At 49.7% G+C, this 25,656-nt stretch overlaps 1 protein-coding gene across 1 annotated transcript in view; it reads left to right on the top strand.

The window, feature by feature from the left end:
* The window catches only part of RAD54L (RAD54 like), a 29,054-nt gene extending 3,492 nt beyond the window's left edge, over positions 1-25,562 (top strand). Inside the window, exons 4-18 of the mRNA XM_004620529.2 lie at positions 9,064-9,124; positions 10,183-10,318; positions 10,795-10,864; positions 10,978-11,266; positions 11,454-11,578; positions 15,274-15,424; positions 18,303-18,429; positions 19,707-19,781; positions 19,923-20,053; positions 20,686-20,796; positions 20,905-21,028; positions 21,527-21,605; positions 22,479-22,658; positions 25,104-25,267; positions 25,347-25,562. Coding sequence (XP_004620586.1) covers positions 9,064-9,124; positions 10,183-10,318; positions 10,795-10,864; positions 10,978-11,266; positions 11,454-11,578; positions 15,274-15,424; positions 18,303-18,429; positions 19,707-19,781; positions 19,923-20,053; positions 20,686-20,796; positions 20,905-21,028; positions 21,527-21,605; positions 22,479-22,658; positions 25,104-25,267; positions 25,347-25,557 — 2,034 coding nt within the window. The 3' untranslated portion in view covers positions 25,558-25,562. The remainder of the gene's footprint in view (positions 1-9,063; positions 9,125-10,182; positions 10,319-10,794; positions 10,865-10,977; positions 11,267-11,453; positions 11,579-15,273; positions 15,425-18,302; positions 18,430-19,706; positions 19,782-19,922; positions 20,054-20,685; positions 20,797-20,904; positions 21,029-21,526; positions 21,606-22,478; positions 22,659-25,103; positions 25,268-25,346) is intronic.
* Positions 25,563-25,656: the final 94 nt, after the last annotated feature.

Here is a 25,656-nt window from a genome sequence, read left to right as displayed (position 1 = left end):
AGAGGCTTTTAGATTACATGACTAAGGTCCTGGAGCTGTTTCCTCTAGTAAACATTAACCATGGTGATGGGAGTTCATGGGATTCTCTTTGGTTTTTGGGCCACACCTGGTGCTTCTCAGTGTTTACTCCTGGCTCTCAGTGCAGGGATCATTCATGGCAGGCTTTGGGGACCATGTGAGGTGCCAGGGATTGAACCCAGGTCGGTGTTGTGCGAGGCAAATGCTTTTCTCGCAGTACTATCACTCCTACCCCATTTCTCATGTTTAAAGGTAAGTAAACTTGAGGTTTTTTTTTTTTTTTTTTTTTTGGCTTTTTGGGTCACACCCGGTGATGCGCAGGGGTCACTCCTGGCTCATGCACACTGGAATCACCCCTGGCGGTGCTCAGGGGACCATATGGGATGCTGGGATTCGTTTTTTTTTTTTTTTTTTGCTTTTTGTGTCACACCCAGCGATGCTCAGGAGTTACTCCTGGCTTTGCACTCAGGAACTACTCCTGGCGGTGCTTGGGGGACCATATGGGATGCCGGGGATCGAACCCGGGTCGGCCGCGTGCAAGGCAAACGCCCTACCCGCTGTGCTATCGCTCCGGCCCCGGGATGCTGGGATTCGAACCCGGGTTGGCCGCGTGCAAGGCAAATACCCTACCCGCTGTGCTATCACTCCAGCCCCCAGTAAACTTGAGTTTTTGAAGCATTAAATACTTTGTCCAAAGTTAGAGTAAGTCAGCTGCACTGTGCTTCTTGAAAATTTCCACAAGTTTCTCTAGGGAAACTTGCCATTGGGATTTTAAAACCCTTAGAATTTCTTTTTTTTTTCTTTCTTTCTTTTTCTTTCTTTTTTTTGACTTTTTTTTTTCTTTTGGGGTCATGCCTGGTGATGCTTAGGGGTTTCTCCTGGGACTCAGGGAATAGTACTATATGGGAAGCCGAGGAATCCTTTGCTCAAGCAAAGCAAACTCCCTACCTGCTGTATTATTATATCACTCAGTCTGTTGTTAACTTAGTCCTATACTGAGTTCCTCCCTGGCTGGGGAGGAACTTTGCCTTTTACTTTTCTTTAAACCTTTCCATTTACAAGGGGGGAAAAAAAAGTGTTTTTTTTTTTTTGTTATTCAAAAAATTCAAAAAAAAAATTTTTTTTAAAGGTGTTTTTTTTGTTATTCAAACCATTTGGGTTTCAAACACCAGAGTTTATGTTAATGAGGTAGCTTTTGTGCCTTGATGCTTGTTCCCTGGAGAATCTACCCCGACATTTGGGGACTGGAACCTCCACCCCCATCTCTGCCAAGGGGACTGCCAAGGGGAGCCGGCAAGAGCTCAGTAACCGGCCCTGCAAGTAAGGTAGCCTCAACTGAAAGCGGTCTGAGAGCTAGTACAAGGCGCATGGCACTTGTCTTGCATGCGGCTGATATGATCCCAGTGTTACATAGGACCCTTGAGCACAGAGCCAACTGTGGTCCAAACACAAAACCAAAAATGGTTGGCGGAGTGTCTGTGGTAGAGAAATAGGACCTAGTTCAGGTGCTTGCCTTGCATGCATCCTATTCGGGTTCAATCCCTAGCACTGCACAGGTCTCCCGAGAACCATCAAGAGACCAAGAATGATTCCTAAGCACTGCCAGGAATGTTCCCTGAGCACAGAGCCAGGAGTAAACCCGGAGTAGCTCAGGGCGTGGTCCATAAATCCCCCCCCACACACAAGTTAAAAGGATGTCTGGGAAAGTAGCTCAGGTGGTCACATATATGCCTGGCGTGTCTGAGGTGAGTTTGATTTCTGGCACGGCATGTGGCCCTGTCAGATTTGTCCCCAGTGGCTCCTGAGCACCACTGGAGTGGTTTTAGCGGGCTCCATGCCTAAGAACTGCTGGACCCACACAGCACTGCCAGGTAGAGCTGTTATAAGAAAAAAGGATGGGGGTTAGAGGGCTTCTCTGTTGGTGAACAGGAGCACATCTGCATTCCTGCCCGAGGATGGGGCACTCCTGCAGTGCCTTTGTTCTGCTAGGGGTCATTCCAGACCGCCTGCTGTTAATCTCTTCATCTGGGTGTTAATTAAGGTCCTTTGTAATAGACTGAGTAGCTAGGAAGTAAACTCTTTTCCTCAGTTCTGTGAGCTGTACCAGCAAATTAATTGAACCCAAGAGTGGGTTTGTGGGAACTCCCAATTTATAGTCTATAGGTTAGTAGCACAATCCCCTGTATTTGGGATTAAGGTCTGAAGTGTGTGGTGGGTGTGGGGGGCGGGGCGTGGTCAAACTGAAGTGGCTGAATCCTTTATCCATCTAGTTTGTCTTGTATTTGCAAATTTGGTTGTGGAACTGGGGCCAGAGGAATAGTACAATGGGTAGGGTGCTTGCCTTGCACATTTTCAACCTGTTTTTTTTTTTTTTTTTGCATTTTGGGTCAAACCTGGTGATGCACAGGGGTTACTCCTGGCTCTTCACTCAGGAATTACTCCTGGCGGTGCTTGGGGGACCATATAGGATGCTGGGAATGGAACCCTGGGCAGCCGCCTGCAAGGCAAATGCCCTACCTGCTGGGCTACCATTCCAGTCCCTCCAACCTGATTTTGATCCCTGGCACCACATATGGTCCCTCAACTACTCCAGGAGCACAGAGCCAGGCAGGAGTAAGGTGTTTCCCCAAACGAAAACAAAACAATAACAACAAAAAGGTATGGATTGGAACCAGATTTGGGGTTACTAGTACGGAGAGGTGAAGGGCTGAGCCGAGTCTTCTCAGAATGGTGAGCATACAAGATCTGAGGGAACTGAGTGGGAGGGGGAGTCTTCCATGCGTATTCCCGTGGAATTTACCCGAGAGGAGAGGCCGCTCTCCCTCCGAGGTAAGAGGTAAGGAGAGAACAGGACATTGGAATTAGGCCTTCAAGATCTTGGATAGTAATTTCAAAGGAGTTAAGAGGCAGTGATTGATTGTGGGAGATAGGGAAAGGCAGACAATGTTTTTTCAGTTTTGTTTTTGGGCCCACCTGGAGGTGCTTAGGGTAGGACAGCTCAGACGCTTTCCAGAGAGTTCCCTACTGTCTTATCAGGCCAACCCGGAAAATGGTGTAAGCCACCTGGGTGGGACATTGGGGGCCAGCAGAGCCTTAATGACTGTCTCTGTGATTATACAACCAAAAAACTTGTGTTCTCAATAAAAATAGCATCTCCTCAGCTAGGAAACTTTCGGGCCAGTTAACTTTGTGAGGAAACTCAAGATTGCAAGAAGCAAAGGGCAGAGACCCCGAAAGTAGTAGTAGTAATAGGAATACACTAGAAAAGACTAGCTTATAGCAGATAGAAAACTTAATAGGGAAAATAAAGCAAGATCTGGGCCCGAGCAGTAGTAAGGCAGGGAGGGGAGAGGGCAGCCCTCGGCCAGCCCAGTTTCATTCCCGGTGTTCTCTGTGGTCCCCTGAGCACCGCCAGGAGTAATTCCTGAACGCAGAGCCAGGAATTACTCCTGAGCAGCACCACAGTGGCCCCCAAACAAACAGACAAAAACGAAAGAAAAGGGATGTGGACAAATTAACTTCATTATCATACTTAAAAAAAGCTTGACAAAGACAAGGCTGGCAGAAATCTCAGGGGCTTCTGGCCCTGTGTCCGAGCACTTCCTCCCATGGGTCCAGGCCCAGATTCCAGCCCTAGAACTGCAGCATGGTCCCTTGAGCACTGCCAGGAGTGACCTCTGTGCACCGAGCTGTGAGTGGCTTCTGAACACTGCCAGATGTAGCCCAAAAACAAGAATCCCCCCTCAAAAAATTAGGAAAAGGAAGAAAATTGCAGACGGGGTGGAGGTGGTGCTGGGACAGAGGTGACGGACACTGAGGGGGATGCCGTGCTATGAAACCCTGCCACTGTCAGTATTGTGAAAGATAATTTAGGGGCTGGAGAGATAGCTCAGTGGGCTGGGTGCTTGCCTGACATGGGGATGTGCCAGCAACCAAATGGTTCCCCTGAGCATCTCTGGGTGTGGCACTCCCCACCCCCCAAAAAAAGGTTAAAACTTTTTTTTTAAAGCCAGTTTCTTTATTTGCATATTTCCTAGGAGCAGTTTTGTTTTGGGGGCACAGCCAGTGGTACTTAGGGCTTACTTTTTGCTTTAAATTCTGGGATTACTCTTGATATAGCACAGTGATGGGCCCTCACAGGTATAGGCCACATGCAGAGCAGACTCCTTAGCCCTGTACTATTTCTCCACCCTCTATCTGCAGATTTCTTTGTAGCTGAATAATCTTTTGACATTTTAAATTACCATGATTTTTAGGATTATGAATAGCAACGATAAGAAACTCACATGAAAGATACTAGCAAAGATGGGCTGGAGCAATAGCATAGCGGGTAGGGTGTTTGCCTTGCACGCGGCTGAATCTAATTATTTTATTTTTTTTTTTTAATTTTTATTTTTTTTTTTTGGTTTTTGGGTCACACCTGGCGATGCACAGGGGTTACTCCTGGCTCTACACTCAGGAATTACTCCTGGCAGTGCTCAGGGGACCATATGGGATGCTGGGATTAGAACCCGGGTCGGCCGCGTGCAAGGCAAACGCCCTACCCGCTGTGCTATCGCTCCAGCCCCTATTTTATTTTTTTTATTTTTTAACTTTTTTTTTTTTTTTTGCTTTTTGGGTCACACCCGGCAATGCACAGGGGTCATTCCTGGCTCATGCACTCAGGAATTACCCCTGGCGGTGCTCAGGGGACCACATGGGATGCTGGGATTCGAACCCGGGTCGGCCGCGTGCAAGGCAAATGCCTTACCCGCTGTGCTATCACTCCAGCCCCATGAATCTAATTATTTTATTTTTTTTATTATTATTATTTTTTTTGCTTTTTGGGTCACACCCAGCGATGCTCAGGGGTTACTCCTGGCTTTGCACTCAGGAATTACTCCTGGCAGTGCTTGGGGGACCATATGGGATGCCGGGGATCGAACCCGGATCGGCCGTGTGCAAGGCAAACGCCCTACCCGCTGTGCTATCGCTCCGGCCCCGAATCTAATTATTTTAAAACGAAGTTTATTATTTATTTTGGCTTTTGGGGTGACACCTGGTGATACTCAGGAGTTACTCCCGGCTCTACTCAGGAACTACTCCTGGCAGTGCTCAGGGGACCATATGGGATGCTGGGGATTGAACCTGGGTTGGTCATATGCAAGGCAAATGCCCTATCCACTATACTATCGCTCCTGCCCCTGAAATAATTTATTATTATTATTATTACTAGTTTTGGGACCATATCCAGCTGTGCTCAGGACTAACTCCTAGTGTACTGGGGACCATGTGCTGGGGATTGAACCAGAGTTGGCTATGCGCAAGGCAGGCACCCTACACATTCTGGCCTATCATCAATATAGGAGGCTACAATCGAGTCTGAGTAGCCAAGAATTTTATATTGCGAAGTTAGGGGCCAGTAAGATAGAGTACAAGGGTTAAGGTTTTAACCCCAGCTTGATCCCAGCACTGCATATGGTCCTCCAAAAGCCACCAGGAGTGACCCCTGAGCACAGAGCCAGGAATAAGTCCTGAGGACCGGATCTAGCTTAGCTGCCCAAAACCAAGAAAAAAATTATAGATTTAAAAGGCAAAACTGGGGCTGGAGCGATAGCACAGCGGGTAGGGCGTTTGCCTTGCACGCGCCCAACCCGGGTTCGAATCCCAGCATCCCATATGGTCCCCTGAGCACCGCCAGGGGTAATTCCTGAGTGAAGAGCCAGGAGTAACCCCTGTGCATCGCCAGGTGTGACCCAAAAACCAAAAAAATAATAATAATAAAATAAAAAAATAAAAGGCAAAACTTTCATGGGCAGGGGTGATGGCTTAAAGGACTAGAGCACATGCTTTACTTTGCAGGAAGCCCATGTGGCACAGAGTGATCTTTTGGGGGACCCCAAGATGGACACTTTCAATAACCCATTAGCCACAGGGTCTGCAGGAAGAATTGCAAGTTGTGCAACAGACATGACAGGGCCAGGACCCCCTGGTCAGAGTAAAGACAGCCTCCAGGGATCTGGGCCCACAGGCCAGGCTGCCCAAGGTGGGGAAGCAGCTGCTGTCTGTTCATCTGTCTGCTGAGAATGCCCGCTTGCTGCTCCAGAGAAAAGAGGGAGAGAATGTCCCTCTAACCAAGGCGAAATCTTCCCCCCACAGATCTGTAGGAGTGATGTCCAGATGCTGCTCAGCTGGTTCTGTGTTCAGCTCCAAGAGCTCTCTGACCAGCTGTTAAATACATGCTTAACTTGCCCAGGGATGTAGCTCAGTAGTTAACCACTGGCCTTGCATGTGTAAGGCCCAGGGTTCCACCCCTGGCACTGCAAAAACGAAACAAAAATCCTCAACTCTCCTTACCTTAAAAACAAAAATTCTGACTCACAGGGCTGGACTATGATGCCCTTGGCATTACTCAGTGGGTAATCCCTTAGAACTGCTAGGTATGAGTCCAAACGCATCCCCTCCACCGGCCCTTACCCCGCCCCCCCCACTCTGAAGAAAAAGGTGCTACTGTCCCAAGGGAACCTAGGGACAAGGTAGACTAGCAGCCTTGGACACCCAGCCCTGTTTAGGAGCTTCATGTTTGGGGGCAAAGTCTGGGGACCCCTGTCCTCGTGAAGGGCCCAAGATGAAAATATCCATCCAATTAAGATAGTATCATATCTTATCAGCTAGCAACTAACAGCTCACAGCTCAGTAAATCCTCAAAGATTTATTTATTTATTTATTTATTTATTTTCTTTTTGGGTCACACCTGGCGATGCACAGGGGTTGCTCCTGGTTCTGCACTCAGGAATCACTCTTGGCGGTGCTCAGGGGACCATATGGGATGCTGGGAATCGAACCCGGGTCGGCCGCATGCAAGGCAAACGCCCTACCCGCTGTGCTATTGCTCCAGCCCCAAATCCTCAAAGATTTTAATAACATCATTGTGAGATATAACAATTTTCACAAATTTCTTTTTACTGAACACTTTTGTGATAATTCCACTGACCACTGACCATTTTCACCATGAACAATATAAAATTGTTTTGTATCTGCTGAAGGGGCTGGAGGCTGGGTGGGAAACTGAGGGACAGTGGTGGCAGGAAGACCACACTGGTGGTTGGGTTGAATGCCTGAAACAACTGCATTATGAACAACTTAGTAAACCATAGTGTTTAAGTAAAGTTGGGGGGAGAGAATATTCCCCTTAGGTGGCAGCTCTTCCTTGTGGATTGCCTCAAGGGAAAAAGGCTAAGCAAATTCTGGGAGGATCAGCTGCATCTCATGAGATGTCCCTGAGGGTTACCCAGGTGGGGCCTGCCAGCGGAAACAGCTCCTGACCCCACAGTGAAGAAAAGGCCTTGGGCAGGCGAGGCAGGAAGAAAGTCACTTGGGAAAGGACCTGAAAAGGGGGGCACTGAGGGCTGTGAGTGGGGGTGGAAATAGTCTCCATGTCCCCACAAGCTTTGACCCAAGCTCTATTTTTGTGGGAGGAGGGTCACACCCAGCTGTGTTCAGGGCTTACTCCTGGTTCTGTGCTCAGGGATCACTCCTGGTAGTGCTCAGGGCATCATATGTGGTGCTGGGGACCAAACCCTGGGCTCCTGTGTGCACAGCCAAGTGCCCTGTCCACTGTACTATGGCTCCAGCCCTCTGAGCTCCATCTCGTAGGGAGACAGGACTTTAATCTAGGGATACTCCACCTGTACTGAGCCCTGGGGTCAGTGGTAGGCAGGCTATGGTTGAGTTTTCAATCTATTGTAATTTCTCAGTGGGCTCAGCTATGTTCAGACCAGATTTTTTGTCATTTTTTGTTTTGGGACCACTCCCTGCGGTGCTCAGGAGCTACTCCTGGCTCTGCACTCAGGGATATTCTTGGTGGGGTTCTGGTGACCATGTGGGCTCCCGGAGATCAACCCTGGGTTCAATGTGCGTAAGGCAAGCTCCCTACCTGCTGTTCTATCGTTCCAGCCCCACGACATTTTGTTTCTTGGGCCACACCTGATGGTGCTCAGGGCTTACTCCTGGCAGGTTGCTGGGGTCAGGTGTATGCAAGGCAAGCGTCCTGCTGCTCTGCCCAGACCAGCATTTCAATGGAGAGTTTTAATTCAGGAGTGATGCTGGGGACTCTCCACCTTCTCTTCCTCTCCCTGCCTCCCCCTGGGTCAAGTGCCATTTCCTGGCTGAAGTGATAGCCACTATGGTGGCAGCTCTTCCTTGTGGATTTCTCCTTCCATCCTTCCCTCCGTTCTCTCTGATTTTGGGGCCATATTAGCTATCTTAATCCTAGAAATCACTGCTCGCAGTGTTCATGGACGCAGATGCAGGGCTGGTGATCAAACCAGGTTTGCTGAGTGCAAGACAAGTACTTTCTCTGCTGTACTATCACACTGCCCACTTTTTTTTTTTTTTTGGTTTGTTTTTGGGCCACCCCTGGCAATACTCAGTGGTTACTCTTGGCTCTGCACTCAGGAATCACTCCTGGTGGTGGCACAGGGGACCACATGAGAAGCTGGGTTGACTGCATGCAAGGCAAGCGCCCTACCCACCATACTATTGCTCCAGCCCCCATCTGGTGCTTTCTTAGCCATGTCCCTGTGTCCTTTTAGTTTTCCTGTTTGGAGGCAGGTCATGCCCTGCAGTACTCGGGAACTCCAGGCTCTGCTTGGGGGTAGCTCTGGCAGTGCCCCAGGATCATACCTTAACCATCCTTGAACTTGAGTCTCTTGCTTGCTGAACGTATGCTCAGTCCATTGCACTGTCTCTAGCCCCTACATAGTCTTTGTGTTATGTTTTGGGATCACACCTGCTGGTGCTTAGGGGCTACTTCTAGTTCTGTGCCTGGGGCATCACTCCTCATAGACTCAGGGGTCCATGTTGTGACAGATTTGGGGGATCACTCCCAGTGCTCAGGGGACAGTAGAGTGCTAGGGATTGAACCTTGGCCTCCCACATACGAAGCATGTGCTCTCACCTATTGAGTCACCTCACCTCTCCATAGGTTTAGACTGCATTTGTGAAAATACTGCCTATAATGTAACAATCAGTCCTGAATGCTTATTTGTTTTTGTTTTTTTCTAGGAAGCATTTATTCGAAGCATTTTGTCAAAGCCATTCAAAATTCCCATACCAAATTATCAAGGTAAAAAGGGAAGCTTCTAATTTTTGAGTGAGTGTGCCTGGATAGATTTCTTTTTTTTGGGGGGGGGGTCACAGCTGGCGATGTAGAGGGGTTACTCCTGGCTCTGAACTCAGGAATTACTCCTGGAGGTGCTCAGGGGACCACATGGGATGCTGGGAATCAAACCTGGGTTGGCCATGTGCAAGACAAATGCCCTACCCACTGTGCTATCGCTCCAGTCCAGGGGAAATTTTTTTTTTCTTTTTTGGGTCACACCCGGCAATGCACAGGGGTTACTCCTGGCTCTGCACTCAGGAATTACTCCTGGCGGTGCTCAGGGGACCATACAGGATGCTGGGAATTGAACCCAAGTCGGCCGCATGCAAGGCAAACGCTCTACCCGCTGTGCTATCACTCCAGCCCCCGAAAAAAAAATTTTTTTTAAGCTACCTTTGTCAATATGAGTTTTGCTTGGAATTGAACCTGCTAGTCAGGTGGTCACTGTGCTGGAGTGAGCACCCCCTGGCCGCCGGGGTCTGTTCGCTAAACCCCGAAGCCAACCCCTCCTCTTGGTGGGGTTGTGTAGCACTCAGGAAGCTGCTGGCGGGCCAGTGTGTCTCATGCTCCGGACTTCGTTCCATTCAGTAGCATCTCATGAGATTGGTTGTTGGAGACTTCATGACTACAGAATCTGCCCTGTCCTGTTCAGACCAGGCCTTATGCTCACACTGGGACCAGGGTGGGAGGAGTCAACGCAGAATTTGCCAATCTGAAAGCTTCATTCCGATTCTAATCCCTGGGGCCAGGTAGAGCTAGTACAGGGAGCTTCCTCTCTCCAACCCCACCCCCCTAAAAAAAAAAAACAGAAATACCTCCAATCCCTTTTAGGATTGACTTGAGTTGTGATGGACAAGACCCAGCCCCCAGGGGGTTGCAAAGCAGGATGAGGCTGATTGGGATAAGGTCAGGTTTGGAGAGGTTCTGGGTAGTCCTTGGAGCCGAGGAGAGGTTCTGGGAGGCCTCAGAGTGGACTCTGCAAGGCAACACAGAATCTCACGTGGCAGGCCGTTGGTTTCCAGGTCCTCTGGGCTTCCGGGCATTGGGCCTCAAGAGAGCTGGGATCCGTCGGGCCCTCCATGACCCCTTGGAAGAAGGTGCATTGGTCCTGTATGAGCCTCCGCCGCTGAGCGCCCATGACCAGCTAAAACTTGACAAGTATGTGCATAGGGATTTTTGGTTTTCTTTGGCGGGGATGGAACCCAGGGCGCGTGCTCTCCCGATGGATCCCAGGCCAGGCCCAGCACTGGCATTTCTGTGGTTTTGGGCCTGCATAAGTGCATGCATCTGGGAGGGCAGAGGGTGTTTTGGTGTGATGTCTCCAAGGCGCTGGCATCGACATTGGGTTCATCACAGCCACTGCAGAATCTGGAGCGCAGGCAGGCGGGAAGGTGATTCCCTGGGCCGAGCCACTGCGGTCCTATGGATGGCTTTTCCTGTAATCCAGGGAGGAGAAAGGGTTGCGGTGGCGACCTGGGGAATCCATCTCCTGCTCCTTATTTCCTGACTCCTGGCATAGTTTGGTCACCAGGCCAGGAAGGCCGTCTCTCAGCAGGACCAGCAGGACACAGCTTCCCGAGAGTGTGCCCTTGCCCATGTGTGCACTCCATGTTTGCTTTGCTGTTTTTCCTCAGAGAAAAACTCCCTGTCCATGTGGTGGTCGATCCTGTTCTCAGTAAGGTCTTGCGGCCTCATCAGAGAGAGGTAAATGTGGCCAGGGAGAGGAGGCGTGGCCTCTGGGCAGAGCCTGTGAAGCTGCGGGCCCTTGGGCAGTCGTACTGTGGATGCCAGCATGGGCTGAGCGATTCTCTCCACAGGGGGTGAAGTTCCTGTGGGAGTGTGTCACCAGCCGGCGCATCCCTGGCAGCCATGGCTGCATCATGGCAGATGAGATGGGCCTGGGCAAGACCCTGCAGTGCATCACGCTGATGTGGACGCTTTTGCGCCAGAGTCCAGACTGTAAGCCAGAGATTGACAAGGCGGTGGTGGTGTCCCCGTCCAGCCTGGTGAAGAACTGGTACAATGAAGTGGGGAAATGGCTTGGAGGGAGGATCCAGCCTCTGGCCATCGATGGAGGTTCGAAGGATGAGATAGATCGAAAGCTCGGTGAGTGAAGTCGGCTGCGGGTTTGCCTGTTTTGCGTCTGTGTTTGTTGGCTGATGACCAGGACTGAGGACTTGGGGCAAGGAGCTGTAATTCTTCGAGGAAGTAGTTGGACTTGTTTTTTTCTGGGCTGAAATGACGGTCAGTTCTTTCTTAAAGATTTGTCCCCCTGACGTCTTCTGTGTTGTAGAAGGATTCATGAACCAGCGTGGAGCTCGAGTGCCTTCCCCCATCCTCATCATTTCCTACGAGACGTTTCGTCTCCACGTGGGAGTTCTCCAGAAAGGGAGTGTGGGCCTGGTCATATGTGATGAGGTACTGGGCTGAGTCTGTCACTGTCCTCACTGTGCATTACCGCCCAATGCTCGGTCAGCTCCGGGAATGCCGGCAAGTGGAGAGAGAGCCCAGGGTGCCTGCTGTGAGAGGGATTAGGCAGTGCCAGGAGCTGACGGTGCTGTGGGCTGCTTGGTGTGTGGCCTGCAGCGTTCCTAGACCACGAGACTTCTCAGGGTAGGGGGGAGTGTGGGTGGGTGCAGAGATTGTGTAGTATTTAGGGGGTAAAGTTCTGAGCTCAGTTGAAATCCTAGTGCTGTCTCTTACGAGTCAGAGGGTCTTGGACAAGTTCCTGATCCACGTGAGCCTTTCTGTTCTATGTCAATGAAACGGGTGAAAATGTGTGTCTCATGGGATTGTTAGAATTAAATTGGGTGATTAACTCAGTCATGAGATTGGTAAATGTCTGCTTTGGTTTTCGGGCCGGGTCGGCTGAAGTACAGAAGCAGAGGCAGGAAGGTGCGTCCAGCAGTCTGTTGATTCCCCCGGACTTGGGGAGTGACGGCTCTGGTTACTTGGCTGGCGTTTTCCAGCACTGTGCATGAATGGTGGTAGAGATGCTGCGTCTTGAAAGGGAGTGAGGCGGTCTGGGGCTGGCTCGGTGGCCCACAGTGCTTGCTTTGCAAACATGAGCCCGTGGCATCACTCCCCACGGTTGCCAGCATGGGTGGAGAGCAGCTCTGGCAAAAGTGTGCCATGGGAACCTTAGTTGGAGCTAGGTGTGGTGAGTGCCACAAGCAGATGTGCGACCCCCAGTGTACACACAGTGAAGTGTGTGACACCTGATTACAATAGCAATTAAAAGCAGGAAAGGATAGAGAGTAATTGGAAGCTTCCCAGTATAAAGAATTTTCTACGACTGAAGAGACTAGAACTACAGCCGGTAGGTAGGGCACTTGCCTCATCCAAGGCCAACCTGGGTTCAATCCTTGGCACCACATAATGGTCCCCCAAGCACTGCCAGGAGTGATCCCTGAGTGCAGAGCCAGGAGTAACCCCTGGGCACTGCTGGGCATGACCCAAAAGCAAAAAAAAAAAAAAAGAATTTTCTAGTGGACCTGGCCGCCCAGGGGCTGATGCATTCTTTCTGCCTCTTTTGCTTCTTTTAGTTTGTTATTATTATTTTTTTTAATTTGTTTTTGGACCATAGCAAGTGGCACTGGGAGTGGGGGTTACTCCTGTTGGTTCTATAGGACCATGCACTGCTGGAGATTGAACTGGCAAAGCGTATGTGTCAGCCGACTGGGATGTCTCCCCGGCCCAGTTTACTCCTCCAGGAGAGAGCTGAGGTCACTGTACTGGGTGGTGGGGGTCCAGCGGACAGATAGCTGAGATGGCCTCCACCTGCCAGCTGATGGTCAGGTTGAACTCTGTTCCATGGACCTGGTGTACCTGGTACCTAAAGGTCTCTGGCAAGAGGAGAAAGGCCGACTCTGGGGTAACATGCTTGTTAGTTGTAAGCTATTTTCCAATTGGCCTTTAGTTTTTGGGAAAAATTGGGTATTGTCTGGCATATCTGACAACTTCTGATATCCTGATAACCACTACTCCTGGTGTGGGTAAAGGATTCAGCAGGTCTAGTGACCTGTGTGCAGCTCAGCACCTGGCCTTTGCGTCATCACCGCCGAGGGAAACTGGGACCCTGGTCCTGGGGCAGTCATGGGTGGGGGAAGGCAGGTGGAGACTGAGCCCTTGAGGACAGGGGTGGGGCTTCTCAGATAATCTTCTGCTCTCTGGGGGCAGGGAGATGACTCACAGGGCTGAGTGCATGCTTTGCAGCGGGGACACCACCTTTCATGCACTGCGGTCCCCTGAGCAGTGAGCTGAGAGTACCCTGGAGCTCTGCCAGATGGGAAACTCAGCAGTGGCTTATAAGTAAGTGAGAACTTTGATGACTTTATCTGCCCAGTTGCTTGGTTTGTGAGATGCCCAGTTGGGGTTTTAGATCTGGGAATGATAGTGGCAGGAGTGGGTTCTTTTTTTTTTTTTTTTTTGCTTTTTGGGTCACAACCGGCAATACTCAGGGGTTACTCCTGACTCTGCACTCAGAAATCACTCCTAGTGGTGCTCAGGGGACCATATGGGATGCTGGGAATTGAACCCGGGTCGGCCTCATGCAAGGCAAACGCCCTACCCTCTGTGCTATCGCTCCAGCCCCAGGAGCGGGTTCTTAATCTTGCATGTAGGGAGGTCCCAGCCAGGAAGCTGGTGGCTTTTTCTCAGGGACCCCGACACCGTGTGTTGGCCTGGGATTCTGCTTTGGTTAGTGAGCAAGTGTCTCTCTGTTGGGCTCTGGGGATTCTGTTGCCTGCCCACAGGGAGCTCTAGTTTGAAGATAATTTATTGCTGATGCCCATTTCCCTAGTGTCTTTGGGTAATTTTTGTTTTTGTTTTGTTTTGGGGGTCACACTCTATGATGCTCAGGGCTTACTCCTCGCTCTGCTCAGGGATCACTCCTGGTGGGCTTGGGGTAGGGGATCACACCTGACTCAAATCTGCATGCAAGGCAAGAGAATTTCTCGCTGTGCTGTCACTCTGGCCCCAACAGACCTGGTTTGTCCCACTGGTTCTTGGGGAAGGAGGAAAGTGATAGGATCCCGGTGCTGGAGGGAAGAGGTGCAATGGGCTGAGTATATGTTTTGCACGCACCCAGCTTGGCTTCGATCCCTGACACCAAATTATCTCTGAATAGCACCATTGGATCTACCCCTGCCCCTACCCCTACATGTCCTCGAAGTGATAGGATCCTTTCCCATTCATTTTCTTGGAAAGGTCTTTAAAGTGGGCAGCAGAGATAGTACAAAGGTTTAAAGTGCTTGCCTAGCCCACAGGTTTTCCTCGAACCCTGGTTCAAATCCTAGCACTGCATATGGTGCCCCGATCACTACCAGGTGTTACCCTGAACACAGACACAGATACTGCCTCTAAGCATTGCTGGGGGAAAAATTGTCTTGACAGAAGTAAGAGTCATGAGGCGGGTGACGGAGACCAGGGCCTGAAGAGAGATGCGGAGGGAGGCAGAGGCGACTCTTGCTGTATGAGCCTTATGGGGGTCTGGGAAGAGCTATGGAGCCTGGGCCCAGTCTCTAGCACTGCCAGCCCTGACTGGACTTGGCAGCTGACACAGAAAGTATCTGATTTAGAAAATTCAAGATTGCCAGGCTGCGAGTGTTCCTGAAAGCACGCATCTCTGGCATGGCTGAGCCGACCCTGAAGAGGATAGGCCGCTGCCAGGCGCTAGAGCAGAGCAGCCCAAACGTACTGGTCTGGCGCCTCCTTTTCAGTCACACACATGCACAGATGTGTATTCTATAGGTGAAAAAACGGAAAATAAACACCCTTTGGATCTGAACCAAGTTGAGGGGCCTTTCCAGCATCTCTGATGTTGGGGATATGGTCATGGCCACTTCAAAAAACAGTGCTCTGCGGGTTGGACAGGGAAGAGGGAGGGAAGGGCGCCGGCCTGCATTCTGAGTGCAGTGCTGGTCTGGATACAACTGCCTCAAGCCTGGCGTTTCTCCCCAGTTGTGGCGGTAAGCTTGCTTCTGTTACCCCATTCCCAAGGCCCCAGGACTTGGCGGTCTCTGCCTCTTCTTTTCCTGTCTACGCAAGACTCTGCTGCCCTTGGGGATGCCGCACGGGACACAGACCTAAGAGCCAGTTTATTTCCTTGCCAGGGACACAGGCTCAAGAACTCAGACAACCAGACTTACCAAGCCCTGAACAGCTTGAACACCAGCCGGCGAGTGCTCATCTCTGGGACCCCTATCCAGAACGATCTCCTGGAGTATTTCAGCTTGGTACATTTTGTGAATTCGGGCATCCTGGGTAAGAATCCAGCATCATGGGCTACACTGAGCGCCTTGCTTGAGTCTTGGATGTATAAATGAGAAGGATGAGGGGCTGGAGCGATAGCACAGCAGATAGGGCGTTTGCCTTGCACACGGCCGACCCGGGTTCGATTCCCAGCATCCCATATGGTCCCCTGAGCACGGCCAGGGGTAATTCCTGAGTGCAGAGCCAGGAGCAACCCCTATGCATCGCCGGGTGTGGCCCAAAAAGCAAAAAAAAAAAAAAAAGCAAAAAAAATAAATAAATGAGAAGGGTGAGAACAGAAGATGTCTCTCAGGTCTTTACTTGGCTGAACAGCTCGATCCATTCATTCTGGACCTTGCACTAAGGGTGTGGTACATGTATGATTTGGGGTAGAAGTGTCCCCCTGGGTATTTTTGCTCTGTACATCCTAGCTGCCTCATATGAGCTTTGGCCTCAGAGCAGTCTGTCTTGGTATGTTTCTTTAATTTATTAAATTTTTTTTTTCTTTGGGGCTGCCCTCAGTAGTACTCAGGCAGCGCTCTTAACTGTTGAGGGACCAGGCGGTGCCAAGGATCAAGCCTTGCTTCTGCCACAAAGCATGCATTTCAGCCCATTTAGCTCTCTTCCCAGCCCATTATTTATTTATTTTTAAAAAGTCTTTTTGTGGATGGTAGGGGGTTGGGGCCACCTCAGCTCTGAGCTCATCTGTTCTCGGCTCTAGTTTCAGCTCCCCCCAGGGCTGCCCCAGTAGTGCTTGTAGGACCATATGGTGTCATATGAGATGGCAGGGGTCAAACCTGAGTTGACTGTGTGCAAAGCAGAGGCCTACCTGCTGTACTATTGCTCCGGCCTCAACTCGACTTTTTTTTTTTTTTATGTGATTCATTTGATTTTTTTTTTTTTCTTTTTGGGTCATACCTGGTGATGCACAGGGGTTACTCCTGGCTCTGCACTCAGGAATTACTCCTGGCGGTGCTCAGGGGATGCTGGGAATCGAACCCGAGTCGGCCGCATGCAAGGCAAACACCCTAACCGCTGTGCTATCGCTCCAGCCCCAATGATTCATTTGAATAGTAGTTTGTTTTCATTTTTGCAATTTACAATATGCAGTTCATTTTATGAATATACCAGAATTTCTTTTCTAGTGCTGATAAGCAACTGGGGTTCTTTTGCGTAGTCATGCTGCGAATATCATTACCTGAGCAGAGTTTGCATTTTTCTGTCCTGAGGAGTTTTTTCTTGGATCATATATTATTGGATAACATTGGTTTACCCTGGGCGCCCCCCCCACCCAACTGGGAGCTTAGGTCTATTGAGTAACACCCTTCACAGTGCTCCAAGGCACTCCCATTTCTGTGTGTTTATGTGTTTAACTTCTCCTTTGTGCTCTGCTTTCCCTACCTGTTAATCATTTATATCTCTAAATCAGACTTATAAAGTCAGATTTTTCTGAGGGCTCTGGATTTTGCATATGCAAGTAAAATACCGCTTTTCTCTTTCCTTTATATCCTTTGCATAGTTTACTATAGAGCAATGTCCTTTTTGAATAGACACAGGAAGACAGTTAATTCTATGCTTTTGTAACTTGGAAGTTAATTGACTCTGAATAATATTTACTCCTGGGCATCTGTCATATTTACTCGACTTAAGTGTCAGTTGCCCTTAGTTCCTAACACCCAAAAAGGAGGGTCCTAACGAAGGAATTGGATGGATGCAGGCAAGCCAAGTGCCATAAAACTTGTAATAAGTTAAGAGCATAGTCATGGACAAACTCTGTTATGACACAAAAAGAAGTAACTGGATAAGGACCCTGCTGGGATTAGGAAAGACTAACCTAGTCTGAGCACTGTAGTCTGGGATATATAACAAGATGTCCCCAGGGAGAGCCACCCTTTCAGCTTAATATATCTCTTACTGTGTCCATATAAAATGCCTAGAAATTCTAAGCAGTAAATTTAAGATGACTGTTTAAATGTTTAAATGTGTAAAGAAAGGGGAAAGTAATATACCTTAGATGGAATTCCGTCCTGGGGCATATCTCCTAGTAGGGTGAGATTTTTGTCCTAGGAGAAGGAAGGGCTTTACATCTGTTGGTTGTGCAACCACGTCTATGTGTAATGGCTACCCCCCCTTCAGGATTTTTTTTTTCTTTTTGGGTCACACCTGGCGATGTACTCAGGAATTACTCCTGGCAGTGCTCAGGGGACCATCTGGGATGCTGGGAATCGAACCCGGGTTGGCCATGTGCATGGCAAACGCCCTTCTCGCTGTGCTATCACTCCATCCCCCAGGATTTCTTTATAACTAACGTTGGGAGTTTGGAATCGGGGCCAGTGTGAGATTGGAATGAAGCATGCCGTGAGACTGGGATAAACGGCATCTGATCACCAACCAGCCTGGTGGCCGGTTCTCTCTTTCATGTGCCCACCGCCATTTGGCTGGCTGGGGTGGGGAGGCGACTTTTGTTCAGTGAACATACACGTTGCGCGCCCACAGTTTGAACTCACAATTTCTTATGCATCTGTTCAGTCAAGTGTAAAATAATTTTACTAGGGGTTGGGGAAAGGACTCCATGTTGGATTATCTCTCAATTGTGAAAAAAAAAATGGTTTATATTTAATGTAACGAAATATATATTTTTTTCCTTCTGCCTCATTCCTAGCCACTCAAGTTTTTGTTGCATTGCTAGCTTTCTGCATTGCTTGATTTAAACAGAAATTGCTGTGATTTGTTGACAGTGAGGAAGTTGGTCAGTAACAAAGTGGAGGCCCAGAAACTTTTCTTTGCCACATTCTTGTCTGTTTTATGGGGGGAAGGTGCCCATTCAGCTGTGCTCAGGGCACCGTGCTGTGCTTTAGTGCTTTAATTTTGCCTGCTCTCCTGTACTTAGGAACTGCCCATGAGTTCAAGAAACACTTTGAGTTGCCAATATTGAAGGGTCGAGATGCAGCGGCCAGCGAGGCAGACCGGCAGCTGGGAGAGGAGCGGCTGCGGGAGCTCATCGGCATCGTGAACAGGTTGTGTGGGGTCCCGTGCCCCCACAGCTGTGCCCCTTCCTCTTTGAGTCCCTCTAAGGGAGGTCAAGCTCGAAGTATCATCTGCCCAGTCTCCTAGGCCAGTCCTCCAGGGTCTTGGCGTGTCTGGAGTCCGTAAGCGATAAAAGTGGGGCCAGTGCCTCGCTAGTGCCAGGCGCAGTAGTGTTCAGGTCTGGCTCTGCAGCCTGGACCCTGCCTCCTCCTGGCTGGGCCCTGTGGTCTAGTGTGGGCTTCTTAGCAAACTGCTGAGAATGCATTTCTGATGACCTGCTAATTTCCTGAGCAAGTTATCCCTGGGAACATTGTTATTGCTTGAGAAGTATCATATTGTTTGGTTTCTAGTCTAAGCCACTGGCTTCCTTTCCCAGGGCCCATAGCCTTCGCTCCCAGGTAGGAACTGCCCTGAAGGAGGGGAGCAGGTTGAGAGGACCCGCCTTTTGTTTTTGTTTTTTTCTTTTTTCGCTTTTTGGGTCACACCCGGCCATGCACAGGGGTTACTCCTGGCTCTGCACTCAGGAATTATTCCTGGCAGTGCTCAGGGGACCATATGGGATGCTGGGATTTGAACCCGGGTCAGCCGCATACAAATGCCCTACCCGCTGTGCTATTGCTCCAGCCCCCATGTTTTTGTTTTTGTTTTATGCTCAGGGTTTACTCCTGGCTCTGTGCTCAGGAACTACTCCTGGTGGTACTCGGGGGACCATACGGAATGCTGGGAATCGAATCTGCATCAGCCATGTGCAAGGCACACACCTTATACCTTCTGTACTACCGTATAGGCGCTAGGACCCACCTCTTTACCATTAGTGCTCTGTTACCCAGGGGCCAGGACATTCCTGGACCCAGAAATCCTGCTCTTCTCAGCTGCCCACCTTGTTCCCTTCCCCAGGTTTAGGTGGCAGGAAGGAGCTTGTCCTCCCTAGTCTGCCAGGAGCTGTGGGCTTGATGTCACTGGGCCTCACCCCACCCAGGGACGTCATGATTTGCTCCTTGTTTGTCAGCGCCAGGCTCTGTGGGAGCCCTTGACCGTCTCTTGAAGGAGATGCTTGCCTTGTTCGGCTACACTGCGCTGTGAAGGGATCTATGTTCCCGAGATGGGGCCCCTAATAGCAAGGTCTCTGCCACAGGATGAGTGGGTCTCTGACTCTTATATTATAAAAGGAAGTTTGTTGATCCCTGGGGCGGCGTAACCACAGTGATTCCAGCAGTCTGGGTGCCAGTTTCACCAGCGCTGCCTTTTCTTACTCTTGTTTACCCAGGTGCCTGATACGGAGGACTTCTGATATTCTTTCTAAATATCTGCCTGTGAAGATCGAGCAGGTGGTCTGTTGCAGGTACTGAACCTCAGAGGAGGGTCAAAGAGTTGAGTGGGTAAAAGCTGAGCCCACAATACCTGGCTGGACTTCCAGGGATCCTCAGAGGCAGAAGGGTACCCCAGTCTTATAGCCGCAGATTGATCAGTTGCCGTTTTTCAGGCTGACTTCTCTTCAGATGGAATTATACAAGCGGTTTCTGAGACAGGCCAAGCCAGCAGAAGAGTTGCAGGAGGGGAAGATGAGCGTTTCCTCCCTGTCTTCCATCACCTCACTAAAGAAGCTGTGTAACCGTGAGTCGGGCTCATGCTCAAGGGCAGGGTCCTGCAAGTGGCCATCACTGTGACTTGTCCAGGGTCATCAGAGAGGCCACATGTAGTTTTGGTCCTCTCCTTTGTCTCTGCACCTGCAGCCAGACCCTTGGCTTTGGAGCTTCTAGCTTGTTCTCTGGCCAGTCATATTTGGTACTTGGGGTCTATCTGTGTTTACATATGTCTGTATGAAATGTAAGGCAGGAGGAAGAATCATGAAGAAATCTGTCTTTAGGGGCTGGAGCAATAGTACAGCAGGTAGGGCGTTTGCCTTGCACGTGGCTGACCCGGGTTCAATTCCCAGCGTCCCATATGGTTCCCCGAGCACCGCCAGGGGTAATTCCTGAGTGCAGAGCCAGGAGTAACCCCTGAGCATCGCCGGGTGTGACCCAAAAAGCAAAAATAAAAAAAGAAAGAAAGAAATCTGTCTTTAAGACAGTGCCCTTCTTGTCGGGAATATTTGGCGATAGGTATGGTTGTCCTCCTGGTCCCAGCAAGCACTGGTGGCACTCTGGAACTTCGGGTGTGGGAGTCAGGCAAGTTTGGAGTTCTAAGGCACATTGAAGTAGAAATTTCTGAAAAGGTGTCATTGACTTTTTTTTTTCCCTCTTTAGATCCAGCTTTAATCTATGAGAAGTGTGTGGAAGAGGAGGGGGGCTTTGAGGGGGCCTTGGACTTATTCCCCCCCGGCTATAATACCAAGGCTCTCGAGCCCCAGCTCTCGGGTGAGTACGTGCCCACAGATCGTTGGATTTCTCTCAAACAGGATATCCAGAGTAAGGTGCCGGGTCAGTGGACCAGCCACTGGGGCTAATTTTTTTGCTGATTCCCAGGTAAGATGCTGGTCCTTGATTACATTCTGGCAGTGACCCGAAGCCGCAGCAATGACAAGGTAGTGTTGGTATCCAATTATACCCAGACATTGGACCTTTTTGAGAAGCTGTGCCGGACTCGAAGGTAAGGGAGAAAGCAGCAAAAAGGGTGCCCTTCACTGTCCCTCTAGTAAGAATAGTTGTTCTGTTTTTCTGTTTTTTTTGCTTTTTGGGTCACACCCGGTGATGCACAGGGGTTACTCCTGGCTCTGTGCTCATATGAGATGCTGGAAATCGAACCCAGGTCAGCCGCATGCAAGGCAAATGCCCTACCCGCAGTGCTATTGCCCCAGCCCCAAGAGTAGGTGTTCTGATTGGTGGAGATGGACCAAAACTTAGGAGAGAGTTCCCAGATGTTTCTTCCCATGGTGCCAGTGTCCTGCTTCAGTCTGTAAAAGAGTCCCTGCTTCCTCTAGTGCTCCTGGGGCCAGTCTGAGTCTCGCTCCCTGCTTCCATCCATTTGGAAGCTTTCAACCTCAGGCAGTTCAGAAGAGTCTAAAGTGTGACTTGTCAGTCATTTTGGTGGAGCTGGCTCCAGGGGGCCTTCTTTCCTTTTGGGGTTTTAATCTGGGTTCCCTTTCAGGTACCTGTATGTTCGCTTGGATGGCACAATGTCTATCAAGAAGCGAGCCAAGGTTGTGGAGCGCTTCAATGATCCAACGGTAATTATACAGCCCCTGTCCTTATACCAGAGATGCAGTAACATCAGAATCAAGGGCTGAGGGATTGGGAAATCCAAAGGATGGAGTGTTTGCTTTCATGCTGAAGTCCTGGGTTTTCCCCTGTACCACATGGTCCCAGTGGTGAGTAGCTGCTAAATATCTTGGGTATAGCCCAAAACCAAAAGGAAAGGAATGAAGGGAAAAAGTGAACAAGAAATGGAAGGAGGGAGGGAGGGAGGGAGGGAGGGAGGGAGGGAGGGAGGGAGGAAAGTAATAGAATGATTCCCCAAATATACCATCACATCTATACCCTCCTAGTCTCCTCAAAAAAAAAAAAGGATGGGGCCAGAGAGTATAGGGAGTTAGTTAGGCATATGCTGTTTCCATGGCTGAGCTTGATATGATCCCCTGAGCATGGCAGCATGGCAGGATAGATCCCTTAGTACAGAGTCAGGAGAGTAAGCCCTGAGCATCAGTGGTTGTGCCCCCCAGCCCCCAGACAAAAGCAGCAAAAAAACCCAAGAAAACGAAAACAGAAAGCGTTGACTGCGGGGCTCTTAGAGGGGCTTGCTGCGCAGGAGGTGGCTCAAAGCACTGGAGTTCATGCTTTGTATGTTGGACCTCAGCTTCCGTCTCTGGATCTTATGGTCTCCCAAAAAGGGTTTGAGTGGCCCAAGGAATCAAAATGGCCAGAGGTTTTGCTTTCTGGTTCTCTTGACCTTTTCTTGGTTAATGATTCCTGGCTAGGAAACTGGCTATAGGCGGGCAGACTTCATAAGAATGCCAGTTTGAGAGGGAAAAGTTGGCTGGGCAGAGTAGAATTCGAACTCAAGTCTCAAGAGGTTCTTTTTCTTCTACCTCCTCTCTTTGCAGAGCCCCGACTTTGTCTTCATGCTGAGCAGCAAAGCTGGGGGCTGCGGCCTCAATCTCATTGGGGCTAACCGCCTGGTCATGTTTGACCCTGACTGGAACCCAGCCAATGATGAACAAGCCATGGCCCGAGTCTGGCGTGATGGTCAAAAGAAAACCTGCTACATATATCGCCTGCTGTCTGTAAGGATGGTGATGCCGTCAGGGCAGGGGTGGGCCAGGGAACAAGACCGTTAGGACCCTGTATTATTATTTTCTCTTGGCCTTTCTGTCTCCGGCAGTGGCCAGCCTAAAGCCCTTGATTTTTCTGTCCTCCCTACCCTATTCCTTCTTAGTTTTCCCTTTGCATGTCTGCTCAGTCATCAAAATACTCCCTTATAGCCTCCTTCTTTTCACTTTCTCTCATACCTTTTGTGCCACTTGCATTGTAATCATATGTCCCATGGGACTAAGTGGCATTGAAGTTCTACAGATTCCTTTTGTTTCTTTGGGGCCACATCCCAGGGGCCCCAAAGAATAGTAGTAGGGGACTGCTCAGTTTTGTGTTTAGGGTCACTGTAGGAAGAGCTAGGGGGCTCGAGCGATAGCACAGTGGGCAGGGCATTTGCCTTGCACATAGCCGACCCGGGTTCGATCCCCAGCATCCCATATGGTCCCCTGAGCACCGCCAGGAGTAATTCCTAAGTGCAGAGCCAGGAGTAACCCCTGTGCATTGCTGGGCGTGACCTAAAAAAGCAAAAAAAAAAAAAAAAAAAAGAGCTGGGAGGACAGAATAGTAGTAGGGGACTGACCCCAGGCCTCCTGCCTGCTAACTCTCTGTCTGGTCCCTCTGGGTTCTTTTTTTTCCCCTCCTTAAATTCTTAAATTTGGGGGCCATACCCGGTGGTAGTCAGGGCTTACTTCAGGAATCATTCCTGGTGGCTGAGGGGACCACATGTGGTATTGGGATTGAACCCAGGTCAAACACATGCAAAGCAAGTGTCTTATCTGCTGTGTTTTCTCTTTTATCTCTCATCCTTTTAAAAAAGGTTATTTAGGGGCCAGAGTAGTGACAGTACAGCCCGCAGGGCGCTTGCCTTTCTTATAGCTGATCTGTGTTTGGTCCTTGGCATCCTATATGGTTCCCCGAGCACTGCCAGGAGTGATTCCTGAGCATAAAGCCAGGAGAAATCCACAGGCTATTTACTGTGATTTTTGGACTATACTTAGTTTACTGGGGCTACACCGAGCAGTGCTTGGGAACCATGTGGTGCTGGGTATTGAACTGGGCTCCTGCATACAAAGCATATATTCCAGCCTTATTAAACGATTACTCCAACTCTGTCCTTTCCTCTATTTTTTTTTTGGGGGGGGGGCAGGTGGAGGGGTGGGTGTCTGCAGCCATACCTGGTGATGTTCAGGGGTTACATTGCATTCAGGAATCCTCCTGGCCATGCAGGAGGTCTATTTGGGATTCTGCGAGGCAAGGGCTCTCCAGCCGTTTGGATTGTTACTTTTTCAACCCCACTGTTACACTGTTATATGTATTTTTTATTTTTGTACCACACTCCGGCTGTGTTCATGTCTTACTGTGCTGGCACTGTGCTCACTGATCACTCCTAGCAGGTTCAGGACACCACCTGTATTGCCTGGACTTGCATCTGGGTCAGTCAGCCTTGTGCAAGGCAGGTTCTCTACCCTCCCCTCTGTCCTTTCTCTTCTACTTCATTTTTATAAAGTCTACAGATTTTTGCCTTTTCACCTGCTCATCAGATTATATGCCACTGAACGGCTTTGAAGTGTTTCTTTCCTTAATTTCCAAAACAAGACTGTCAACTCTTTTTGTTTGAACATCTGACATTGTTTGCTAATAATCTTCAACTTCTTTTGTTGGGGTCCAGAGAACTTGAAGTCAGTGCGCTGAATGCTTGCAATGCATGCTTTGCATGCAGGAGGCCCAGATTTGACCACCACTGCTTCCGACAGGCTGATCACATCTCAGTCCTTGTGTAGGCCAAGCTTATAACTCAGTCCCTCTGCTAGAATGCCTTTTATCTTCCAAACTATGTTCATCTTTCAAAATTGAGTCTAAGGATAATCTTTACTGCAAGTTTCTCAGCAGTCAACTCTTGTTGGTGCTCCAGTAACTGTATATTGATGGGAATTAAACTGGGGTTGGCTACATTCAAGGCAAGCACCTTACTCCTGTACCTCTCTCTGGCCCTCTTTACTGTTATTTCTCTTGTGCCAATCTGTCTACGCAGTACATGTTCTGATAATCATACTTGTGTGACTGCCACTCTTCTCTAGACTAAAAATAGAGGATCACATTGGATACTTCTACGTGTAGGACAGTAGGACATGTATTCTACTGTCACTCAAATAACATTTATTGAATAAGAGACTTGGGCTTCATGTGGACATCCGTGAAGGCTATCTCAGCTACCTGAGCAGTGTGGCCGGTGCTAGAAATTCTCCTGGGTGTTCCTGAGAGACAAGGGGAAAGGGTTCAACTGAGCAGGGGTAATGCTCCTGGACTCTTTATTTTTTCTTTGCTTCCCTTGGGGAGCTATAATTTCAACCCTTGGGTGTTTCTGTCCCATCTGTGGGGATGAATTAGATCTCAGCCCGTCTCTCTGGGCCCCTCAGACAGGAACCATTGAGGAGAAGATCTTTCAACGTCAGAGCCACAAGAAGGCTCTCAGCAGTTGTGTGGTGGATGAGGAACAGGATGTGGAGCGGCACTTTTCCCTGGGCGAGCTAAAGGAACTGTTTACCCTGGACGAGGCGAGCCTTAGTGACACTCATGACAGGTGAGTGGAGAGCCCTTGCTGACAGCTCTCTGTGGAGGGCTGCAACCTGTAGTGACCACTGCTTTGTCTTCTACCCCAGGTTGCGTTGCCGTCGTTGTGTCAACAACCACCAGGTTCGGCCACCCCCTGATGGTTCTGACTGTACCTCGGACCTGGCTCAGTGGAACCATAGCACTGATAAGAGGGGCCTCAAGGACGCGGTCCTGCAGGCTGCCTGGGATGCCGCCTCTACTGCCATCACTTTCGTCTTCCACCAGCATTCCCATGAGGAGCAGCGGGGCGTCCGCTGATAACCAGCTAAGCTGGGTGTGGCTACGCAAGGAAGGAAACGGGGGAAAGGGCCTCCCTGCCCCTAAATAAGGGCTGAATTTTGTTCTCTGGGAGAAAAA

The sequence above is a fragment of the Sorex araneus genome, chromosome 5, assembly GCF_027595985.1.
Source record: "Sorex araneus isolate mSorAra2 chromosome 5, mSorAra2.pri, whole genome shotgun sequence".
NCBI classification, from domain to species: domain Eukaryota; kingdom Metazoa; phylum Chordata; class Mammalia; order Eulipotyphla; family Soricidae; genus Sorex; species Sorex araneus.
This window is presented reverse-complemented; position numbering and strand designations above follow the sequence as displayed.